Genomic DNA, 10,992 nt, shown 5'->3' on the forward strand with positions numbered 1-10,992 from the left:
CAAACAGGTCGGCCAAGGAAAAGAAAACAGTAGTTGATGACAGAAATATCGTGAGAGCTGTGAAGAAACCCCCCAAAACATCAGTAAGTGACATCACCAACGACCTCCACAGTGCAGGGGTGAAGGTATCACAATCCACTGTTGGAAGAAGACTGAGAGCAGAAATATAGAGGCCACACCAGAAGATGCAAACCACTCACCAGCAGGAAGAATCAGAAGGCCAGACTGAAATTTGCAAAGAAGTACAGAGATGAGCCGCAAAAGTTCTGCAACACAATCTTATGGACTGATGAGACCAAGATTAATCTCTACCAAAGAGATGGAAAGGCCAAAGTGTGGAGAAAGAAAGGAACTGCTTATGATCCGAAGCATACAAGCTCATCTGTGAAGCATGGTGGAGGTAATGTCATGGCTTGGGCGTGCATGGCTGCTACTGGAACAGGCTCATTAATATTTATTGATGATGTAACTGATGATGGTAGCAGCAGAATGAATTCAGAAGTGTACAGAAACATTTTGTCTGCCAATTTATGGAGAAACCCATTGAAACTAATCGGGAGGAAGTTTATCATGCAGCAGAACAATGAGCCAAAGCACACTGCCAACAAAACAAAGGACTTCATCAGAGGGAAAAAGTGGAAGGTTTTTGACTGGCCAAGTCAATCACATGACCATAACCCAATAGATCATGCATTTCACCTGCTTAAAAGGAGACCGAAGGGAGAAACATCCTGAAACAAACAAGAACTGAAAGAAGCTGCCGTAAAAGCCTGGAATAGCATCACAAATGAAGAATGCAACAGTTTGGTGATGTCGATGGGTCGCAGGCTTGAGCCAGTTATTGCAAGCAAGGGTTATGCCACCAAATATTAAATGTTATTTACTTTAAGATTATTTGTTCCATTACTTTTTCTCACCTAAGAATGCTGTGGTCTAATACAAACTGTGATATGTCCTAAGTTGTTTAACACATCTAGATGTGAATACCAGGAAATGAGAGCTGAAATTCTTGTCTCATACTCATCTTTTGATCTTAAACCCAAATGTCTTCAGTGAACAACAAAAACAAAGGAATTTGCCTTACCGTTCCAATACTGTTGGAGGGGACTGTACATCAGCCAGTTGGCTTAGCTTAACATAAAGACTGGAAACGGGGGAAACAGATAGCCTGGCACGTCACAAATTAACATGTTATGTCTCAGTTATTTAATTTGTACAAAAACTGAAGTGTAAAACTGACAGTTCACTGTTTTACAGCAGGCTATTACTTTGTTGGGAGCAGTAGGTCCACTGGTTGCCACCCAACTGCAAGAGACAGGCTGCATCAAAAATCACTCCCTATTTACTATATAGTGCACTATATTTAATAAATTAAAAGTTTATTTGTTAAATCAAAAGAACATTTAAGCTAAACTATCTTGCCACAGACCCTTGTCTCAGCACTAAAATAAGAAAAGTAGAAATATGTTTCCTTGAGGGAAGGAGGTGTGGAAATGAGGAAACAAGACAAGCAAGAAAGTAGCTTAGGAAGCAGGAGTTTCCTCTGACATCATCACCACGGGTTGATGGCTGTGACACACACACATACAGAGGACATACGTGACAGTGAAGCTAGAAGACAATCGTTTACTGGGGGCTCAGATATACATGGAGGGAAAGGAGAGATGAGAAACGAGTGTTTGAGGAAGTGTTTTGCACTCTGTCTTCTCTCTCCTCTGCTCGTCAGCCTCTTGCTCTGCTTCTCCCTCTCTGCTGCCTGCTCTGCTCAGATGAGGGATTTGCCCTATCTTTCCCGGCTTAGCACACCATTGTGAAAGCAGTGGGAGGATGGAGAGATGCAGAAAGAGAGAGAGGGAGCGAGGATGAAAGGGAAACAGCTGCTGCCTTTAAACTGATGTTCTTCTTATCGTGATATGATACAGGACATGTTCAGTGACTCAGCCATCAAAGAGCTGCTTGGAAACAATTATATCCTCAGCTTTATGTGTATGTGTGCGTGGGGGGGGGGGGGGAGTAATTCATGCGTACATTCTGGATGGCAAATGACGTACTTAAACGGGAGTATATTACAGTGTTTGTGACTTTGAATGTGTACACACATTTCTGCCAAGTAAAGAAATGAATGACAAAAATAAATGCAGTGGTGTGAAAAAGTGTTTGCCCCCTTCCTGATTTCTTTTTTTGCATGTTTGTCACACTGAAATGTTTCAGATCATCAAACAAATTGAAACATTAGACAAAGATAACACAAGTAAACACAAAATGCAGTTTTTAAATGAAGGCTTTTATTATTATGGGAAAAAATTATTAGGCTCTCTCAGGTAATGAAATCACAGAGCACAACTCCGATGAGATGAACAATAACTTTATTGCAGGATGATACAAAAGTCCAGGCAAAGGTATCCAAAACACAAGGCGAGAGACGAGGTTGGAAAACAAGGCTACGGTCAAACACACTGATGAGGAATCAGGCTGGAAAGCTGTCACAGGAACATGACGATCTGGCAAAGACCTCAAGGGAAGGTGGGTTTATATATTCAAAGGGAGGGGGGACAATGAAACACAGGTGCAGCACATTAGGGCGGGGACAGGTAATCACACATGAATTGAAGGCAGATGAAGACCTGAAATGAGACACAAGATGAGTAACTGAAACAAAACAGGAAGTGGTAACACACAAGGAAACTGAACACATAACTCAGGGGTTAGGCCTGACAGTTCCCCCTCCTTTAGGGCCAGCTCCTGACGGCCCAGGCTCCTTAGTATGTTGCTGATGGAACTCACACGATCCAAGATGTTACTGGCTGACACCCAGGACCTCTCTTTGGGATCGTAAACCTCTGAATCGACGAGGTACTGACGGCCCCTTCCACGTCTTCTTACAGCCAGCAGCCTCTTAACTGAGTACACCGGTCCGCCATCGACCATGCACGGAGGAGGAGTGGGAGGCATAGCAGGAACCAAGGGGCTCTCCTTCACTGGCTTCACTCGACTAATATGAAAGGTGGGATGGATCCTCATAGTCCTGGGTAATTTCAACCTCAAAGCAACAGGATTAATAACTTTTGATACAGGAAATGGACCAATGAAGTGAGGAGCCAGCCTAAGGGATTCGACGCGGAGAGGGATGTCCCGGGTGGCCAGCCAGACTCTTTGACCAGCAGTGTACAGCAGCGGATCTGCGGCGGTCAGCAGCCTGTTTATAGGCAGAAGAACTCCGGAGAGGAACCTGGCGAGCTTGGATCCAGGCACGGCGCCAATGCCGCACAAGAGCTTGAGCTGAGGGGACCCCCACCTCCTTCTCCAGAGCTGGGAACAGTGGCGGCTGGTACCCGTAGACACACTGGAATGGAGAGAGTCCCGTGGAGACACACTGGAGAGTATTGTGCACATACTCCACCCACACCAACTGCCGGCTCCAACTAGAGGGGTTCCAAGAAGCCAAACAGCGCAGACCTGTCTCCAACTCCTGATTGAGCCGTTCGGATTGGCCATTGGTTTGGGGGTGATAGCCCAAGGACAGGCTCGCTGAGGCACCAAGCCGGGAACAGAAAGCCTTCCCGAACTAAGAGACGAACTGCGGACCACGGTAGGACACCACATCTCAAGGTAATCCATGCAAACTGAAGACACAGGACAGGACAACCTCCGCTGTCTCTTTAGCAGTGCACCATCTTAGAATCTGTCGACTACAGTTAGAACTGTTGTTTTACCTTCGGAAGGGGAAACCTGTAACGAAGTCTAGATGTCAGACCAGGGCTGAGAAGGCACAGGGAGGGGCTGTAGGAGACCGACTGGGGGGTGGTGAGACTTCTTGTTCTGCGCACACACCGGGCAGGCCACCACATACTCACCCACATCAGCCTCCATGGAAGGCCACCAAAACCTCTGCCTGATGGCGAACATAATCCTCTTCACTCCAGGGTGACAGGTAAGAGCAGAAGCATGAGTCCAGTGGATCACCTGGGACCTCAGCTCGGGGGGGACAAACGGTTCAGTGGGCAACCGACCGGGACAGTCAGAGTAACATTAGCCCACTTGACCCTCTCCTCCACCGCCCAAGAAACTGCCCTCACCACACACGAGGAGGGCAGGATAGTGTCCACAAACTTCGACGACGTCAAACAGGCGAGACAGGGCATCAGGCTTAACATTCTTGGATCCTGGACAGTAAGACAACGTAAAAGAGAAACGATTAAAGAAAAGGGCCAACCTGGCTTGACGGGAATTCCCCTCCCCAGATTCTTATGATCTGTCCATACTAAGAATGTTAGCTCCGCCCCCTCCAACCAGTGCCTCCATTCTCCCAGAGCAACCTTCACAGCCAATAACTCCCGGTTGCCCACATCATAATTCCTGTCAGCCGCCGACAGTTTGCGGGACAGGAATGCTCAGGGATGGAGTTTACCATCCACAGGACTGTGACAGTGCCGATGTCCACGTCAGATGCATCCACCTCCACCACGAACTGCTGACTGGGATCAGGCAGAACTAGAACCGGAGTCCATGCTCACCTGCCCCTCGGATGCCATCAACCCAAGGAAAGACCAGCAGTTTTCCATTAATCCCCCTCCCTAATCCTGACTAGATGATACACATTTCTCAGATCCAGTTTGGTGAAAATCTTAGTACCTTGCAACAGTTCAAAAGCAAAAGAAATTAGAGGGAGGGGGTACCTGTTTCTCACAGTGATGTCATTAAGTTCACAGTAGTCAATGCAGGACCTGAGTGACTTTTTTTTTTGTCTTTTTTTCTCAATGAAGAAAAATCCTGCCTCGGCAGGAGACGAGGAGGGTCGGATTATTCCCGCAGCCAAGGCAGTCGATATACTCCTTCATAGCCTGTAACTCTGGGGAAGACAATGAGTACAGGCGCCCCATGGGGGGTAGCATGAAGATACAGCAGAATGATCTGCAAAATCTTCCTTTAACAGCCCCAGTAGACCAGTCAATATGAGGGTTTTGCTGAACTAACCAGGGAAACCGCAAAATAAGTGAATATAAAGGGGACTTGACTAGGTGAAAACTCTGAGTTTCTATCTGGGAATATTATGGTCACAGGAGTGGTGTGGTGGGTTACCTGCCAGAGAAGCCAGCTGTCGAGAGCAGTGGCTTCCAGGAGAGTAGACAGAGGCAAAAAATCCAGCTCTCTGGCGAGGGTGGCATCCATTAAATTGGCATCGGCACCCGAATCCACCAGCACCACCTGTGAAACGGGAGAACAGAGAGAGAAAGAGTTATTGTGGGCATGGGGCGAGAGGGACTATTAATAATAGTTGACTGACTGACCAGGACCCTGTACTTTACTGGTGAGCCTGCCCTTTTAACGGACAGCGGGCAATGAAGTGGCCAGGCTGAGCACAGTAGATACACCTACTCTCACGGATCCTCTTCTGTCTCTCTTCCGGAGTAAGGCGAGCCCGACCAAACTCCATCGGCTCCTCAGCTGCCCCTGACATGGCTGAAGACGGGGATGGAGGAGGTGGCAAAGAACGTGTTGGCGGGAGAACAGCGGCCACTGGGAGCCGCCTGTGGTCTGGAGGGGAGCTGCGGGACCAGGCACTCTCTCGCTCTCTCTCCTCCAGTCGCTTGTCAATCTTTATGGCAAGGGCAATATGGACATCCAAATCCTCCGGAAGATCTAAAGGAGCGAATTTGTCCTTTAACGAGTCAGACTTGAATAAAAGCATCAAACAGAGCCAACTGATTCCAGCCACTCCCTGCGGCTAGTGTGCGGGACTATGGCATAATCCGCAACCCTTCGCCGTCCTTGACGGAGTCCCATCAACGCTCTCGCCGCTTCCCTGCCGGTAGAAATGTGCTGGAAAATTTGTGTGAAGGCATGGTTCATTCATGGTTCTATTTACCTCAGTAAATCTTCACGACTTACTGAGGTAAATAGAACCATGAATTCTGCTGTCTACCAAGAAATCCTGAAGGAGAATGTCCGGCTATCTGTTTGTGACCTCAAGCTAAAGTGCACTTGGATCCTGTAGCAGGACAATGATCCACAACACACCAGCAAGTCCATGTCTGAAAGGCTTAAGAAAAACAAAATGGAGTGGTCTAGTCCAAGTCCTGACTTCAATCGGATTGAGATGTTTTGGCATGACCTTAAAAAAGCGGTATGAATTACAACAATTCTGCAAAGATGAGCGGGCGCAAATTCCTCCATAGCGCTGTAAAAGACTCACTGCCAATTATCGCAAATGCTTGAGTTCAGTTGTTGCAGCTCAAGGTGGCCCAACCAGTTATTACTGAATATTGTTTATTTCTGTTTACCATTTTTATAATAGCTTCTGTATTAATTGTCTGCTATGTAGAGGAAGGGAGTTACAATACTCAATTTCATTATATAACCCGTTATATTGTGACAATAAATACCTACCTACCTATTATGTTTAGGGGGCAATCACTTTTTCACACAGGGCCATGTAGGTTTGGATTAAAAAAAAAAACTTAATTAATCTTTGTCTGATATTTCAATTTGTTTGATGATCTGAAACATTTCACTGCGACAAACATGCAAAAAAAAAGAAAGAACAGGAAGTGGGCAAACAGTTTTTCACAACACTGTACATAAGTCAAACGTTTGACTTTGTGTCTCATTATTTGGAGTATATGTTTATGTTTAGCTCTTGTAACCATACTATGTGTTTGTTTACACATGTTGGTTGTTCGACTAGCTGGCCACATATTGAATTTGCTTATTGGTTGACCGATGGTTATTGGACTTGTTTGATTGAAAGTTGGAATCAGATATCTGTTGGCCATTTCTACTCTACTGCAGATGACTTTGATAATATATTTTGTCATGTGAGTTTTCCATCCCAATTTTCTGGCTGAGTGTGGCTCACGTTGAAATGCCGAAACAAGTGGGAACATAGCTGAATCCATTCTGTCCGGAAACAGCTTCATGTTGCTTTATAGCATTTTCAAAATATTTGATTTCATTTTCTCGCTCTTCACTTTCTCTTGTCCTCCCCCCCTACACCTTACACTCTCCCCTTCTTGTCTTTCTGCTTGAGCTGTGTTCACAGGCTTTTTTTTTTTTCCCCCACACTGCAGATGGCAATAGTGTTACTCCACTCAAGGCGCGCGCACACACACACACACACACACACACACACACACACACACACACACACACACACACACACACACACACACACACACACACACACACACACACACATTGCTCTCTTTGTCAGTGAGAATAGTTCAGAGTGCTCTTCATTCAGTTTGCCCTTCTCAGAGAGCAGAAGTGTCTCTTGTCCTCAAAAACTCAACTTGCAGACGAATTGTCAACCCTGATGGTTTTGTGGGTTCAAGTGCAAAACTGTGTAGCAATAGATAAAAACTTACATCGTGTGATGAAGGAAAAGCATTTTGGTAGATTTTTAGACATGCTCAAGAGATGTCAGTGTCAGATGGTCAGCTGATCCACCTACTGGATGGATGGGCACAGCCTTTGGTACAGACATTCATGGATCATGATCCTGGCGATCCCCTGACCCTGTCTTTAGCGCCACCATGAGGTTTACATTTGTGGTTTTGAGTGAAATGTCGAGACAACTGTTGAACGGATTGCCATGAAAGTTGTTACAAGAATTCATGCCCCCCTCAGGCTGAATTGTAATCACTTTTCATGAAGCGCCATCAACAATCAATTTTAATCTGTCCAATATTTTGTTTTATAGCCAGATCCTTGCAAGCTTAATTAATGGCATTACAATCAGGCACAGCTGTATTGTGTGTTTGTAGTGCAATTAACAAATTAAACTAAGATGGTGAACATTAACATTATACCTGCTAAACATCAGCATGTGTGGGATGGGATTTTTAAGGGGGCGTTTCAAATTAAAGTTTGTACCCCAAGATGCGCTTTGACAGTACAATATGTGTATAATACGATATAATATAATATGCGTGCTGTGAGCTGTGTAGGAACAGTTATGGAGATGCTAAGTAGGCAGATTGCCTGAGCAACTTTCACATAGAAGCAAGTCTGTTCTCTTTTAAACTTGATCCAGGGAATGGGGAATGCACATGGAAAAAAACATAGCTTTCATCAATGTGCAGCCAAACGCTGTACAACAAAACAAATGCATGCACACAGACATCAAGGTGTTTGCTGCATTTTTCTTATGAATAGTGATTCAGCTAACGCACCCTGGCCTGAGCCATTCGGTCCGGTTGCCCCTGACCAAGATGACCCTCCTGAGGCTGAAGTTCAGGCTCCTGCTCCTCAGCAGTCCTCCTCAGACTCTGAGGTAAGTTTTCACTAACAAACTACTAATGTGATTAATGATAATGAAGATGATTACGATGATAATATAATAATAATTATAATAAATAAAAAAAAATTATACTAATAACATTCACCCCCCTTTGTTTCTGTCTTGTGTTTCTTGAGGAGATGCAGGGTCCTGATGGCCAGCCAGGATCAGTGCATCCTGAAGCTGGCCAAGGGCCTGTTGTTGCTTTCCGACAAGATGGTAGACAGACTCATCGTGCTCTGGATACACCTGCCAGAGCAGGACAAACAGCTAGTAGTCTACCTTCCCAGACACCGGGTGAGACAGCCCACGGGGCGGTTCAAGGCAGCGAAGGGACACCTCCTTTCCTGGAAAGGAGTCTCCAGTGGCAAGACTCATTTCAAACATTGCCTTACCTCTAGTAAATATCAGCTGTATATTAACCCCCGCTGTCCTCTCCGTCACTTTCTTCCAGCTGTCTTCTCAGAATGAACTCGGTCCCTGCAAGTGGGCGCACCGCCAGTATCCCAGTGGTGAGTTTAATATTAGGCTTTGTTGCTGTGTTCTAATCTGTCCTGTGATTGAATTTTTGATGAAAGCTAAGAAACGAAAAAACAGCCTCTATTTGTCTTCCAGGTTCTTTTGCGCCAGAAGGAGAGGGAGAGGTCTGTGCTGGAGCAGGGAACTAGTGTCGTCCCTGCTCCATCTGTTGCTGACCAGCCTCTCCCTCTAGCGAAAGGGCTGTCCTCTGTACAGGTGGAACAAGGACAGCTATTCCACTGCAACGTCCCCACTGAGGAGCAGCCTGGAAAGTCCGGCAGCACTCCTCCTCCTCCAGGTGGCCGTGGCCTTGTCCCTCCTCCTCCTCCTCCTCCTCCTCCTCCTCCTCCTCCAGCACTGCTGGTCTGTCTCCTCCTTTTTGTTTTGAGTGAAAAGTTGAAGAAATCAGATGATAAACTTTTCTTTATGGTCAGAATGTCACAAACACTGGATGCCAAACAGTGAATCACTTCACAAATCTGAGGTGGAACATTCAAAACAAATATGATTAGTGAATCTTTTTACAGTCCCTTTTCCTCAACAAAATTAATATTCTAGTAGAAAAATTAGGTGCAAATTTGTTAGTGATTCAAGTGAATTAAATCAAACATTTATTGACGATATCTTGAACATTTGTTATGTTTTCATTTTCATCAAAATGAATCGTCTTCCGTGCTTCACAAAAACATTGGTCTCTGTGAAGCCGGGGCTGTGAAACGAGTGCAACGTTTAATGTTACTGCAGAAGTATTCAGTAACTTCACTGTTATACAGGGTTTTTTCTCCACTAAGAAACATCTTGCTGTTATAGATCTTCCAAAATATTACACACTGGAGTTTTAAGACTTATGTTTGCCATAAATTGGTCTGGACTATAACGTTTAGTGCATGTTTTGAAATGTGGTGATTTGTGTGGAATAGCCTAATGAATTGTTTTAAAATATGGTACTTAGCCTTTGTTTAATTTCTCATGGGAGTTCTAGAATTTGTGGCTCAAAGGTCGATAAGTGGACGGTGGCCAAGTGAATGACTTTTTTTTCTCTGGTAATTTAAGAGCTTTTGCGAAGTTTGTGTTTCCATTATTAATTGCTGTTTTATCCTCTGATATGCTACTTAAAGAGTGATAGTTATCGCATGTTATCAACTTTTTTCCTCTGGTAAATTAAGCTACAGTTTCTTTAAAACATACTTTCACACACACAGGCTGCTATTGCCTATAATCACATAAATGTCATGCCTGGTTACACTATAAACTGCAAACATTTATTTGGCTGCAATTGTGATTATTCCGTTAAAATAAATGTTAGAGTTTCCAAAATGCATACCTTTGCTATTACCACGGACATAAGATAAGATAAGATAAATATAAGATACATCTTTATTGTCCATTTCTGGAAACTTGTCTTTGGCTTCACCAGGTTCATTAAAAACAGTGATGTTTATTTGTACGTTATGTCTGTTTGAACCAGATAAAAGCAGCTGTAGTCGTTAAGAGACTGGGTGATACCAGCAACGCATTCTCATCTCAGTGCGTCATTACCAACGCTTTCAGACAGCATAAAAAAGTGTAATTATACAGCTTTAACATACTGCGCGCGTTCCCACGGACGGCAATCCGTTTTTGGCGGACAAGCAATAACTACTAATAATATTCTTTGTGGGGTTCATCAATGGTGATAAATGATTCGAAGTATATACAGTGAGGAAAATAAGTATTTGAACACCCTGCTATTTTGCAAGTTCTCCCACTTAGAAATCATGGAGGGGTCTGAAATTGTCATCATAGGTGCATGTCCACTGTGAGAGACATAATCTAAAAAATAAATCCAGAAATCACAATGTATGATTTTTTAACTATTTATTTGTATGATACAGCTGCAAATAAGTATTTGAACACCTGTCTATCAGCTAGAATTCTGACTCTCAAAGACCTGTTAGTCTGCCTTCAAAATGTCCACCTCCACTCCATTTATTATCCTAAATTAGATGCACCTGTTTGAGGTCGTTAGCTGCATAAAGACACCTGTCCACCCCATACAATCAGTAAGAATCCAACTACTAACATGGCCAAGACCAAAGAGCTGTCCAAAGACACTAGAGACAAAATTGTACACCTCCACAAGGCTGGAAAGGGCTACGGGGAAATTGCCAAGCAGCTTGGTGAAAAAAGGTCCACTGTTGGAGCAATCATTAGAA

At 44.4% G+C, this 10,992-nt stretch overlaps 2 protein-coding genes across 14 annotated transcripts in view; one reads left to right on the forward strand and one right to left on the reverse strand.

Moving 5' to 3' along the window:
* LOC123958341 (histone-lysine N-methyltransferase 2B-like) overlaps positions 1-10,992 on the forward strand; it is a 49,270-nt gene that overhangs the window by 2,528 nt on the left and 35,750 nt on the right. Inside the window, exons 2-4 of the mRNA XM_046031665.1 lie at positions 8,155-8,272; positions 8,416-8,575; positions 8,894-9,164. Coding sequence (XP_045887621.1) covers positions 8,155-8,272; positions 8,416-8,575; positions 8,894-9,164 — 549 coding nt within the window. The remainder of the gene's footprint in view (positions 1-8,154; positions 8,273-8,415; positions 8,576-8,893; positions 9,165-10,992) is intronic.
* On the reverse strand, positions 2,350-9,100 carry LOC123956412. 13 transcript variants are annotated; one of them, XM_046028588.1, is made up of 5 exons: positions 8,674-9,100; positions 5,377-5,640; positions 5,080-5,205; positions 4,677-4,849; positions 2,350-4,163 (listed from the first exon to the last, which is right to left on the reverse strand). In XM_046028588.1, exon 5 carries the CDS (start codon positions 3,616-3,618, stop codon positions 2,596-2,598), a length of 1,023 nt encoding a protein of 340 aa, XP_045884544.1. In that variant the 5' UTR covers positions 3,619-4,163; positions 4,677-4,849; positions 5,080-5,205; positions 5,377-5,640; positions 8,674-9,100; the 3' UTR covers positions 2,350-2,595. The 13 variants fall into 13 exon arrangements, 11 of the variants coding, with proteins under 11 accessions (XP_045884544.1, XP_045884558.1, XP_045884590.1 ...); XM_046028602.1 differs by having other exon boundaries at positions 2,350-3,729; positions 3,855-4,849; XM_046028634.1 differs by having other exon boundaries at positions 2,350-2,624; positions 2,785-4,849.

Source organism: Micropterus dolomieu, linkage group LG02, assembly GCF_021292245.1.
Source record: "Micropterus dolomieu isolate WLL.071019.BEF.003 ecotype Adirondacks linkage group LG02, ASM2129224v1, whole genome shotgun sequence".
NCBI classification, from domain to species: domain Eukaryota; kingdom Metazoa; phylum Chordata; class Actinopteri; order Centrarchiformes; family Centrarchidae; genus Micropterus; species Micropterus dolomieu.

Bases quoted from the DNA above. Each gene is read 5' to 3' on its own strand.
- LOC123956412 (XM_046028618.1), bottom strand. From the start codon at position 3,618: ATGGATTACCTTGAGATGTGGTGTCCTACCGTGGTCCGCAGTTCGTCT.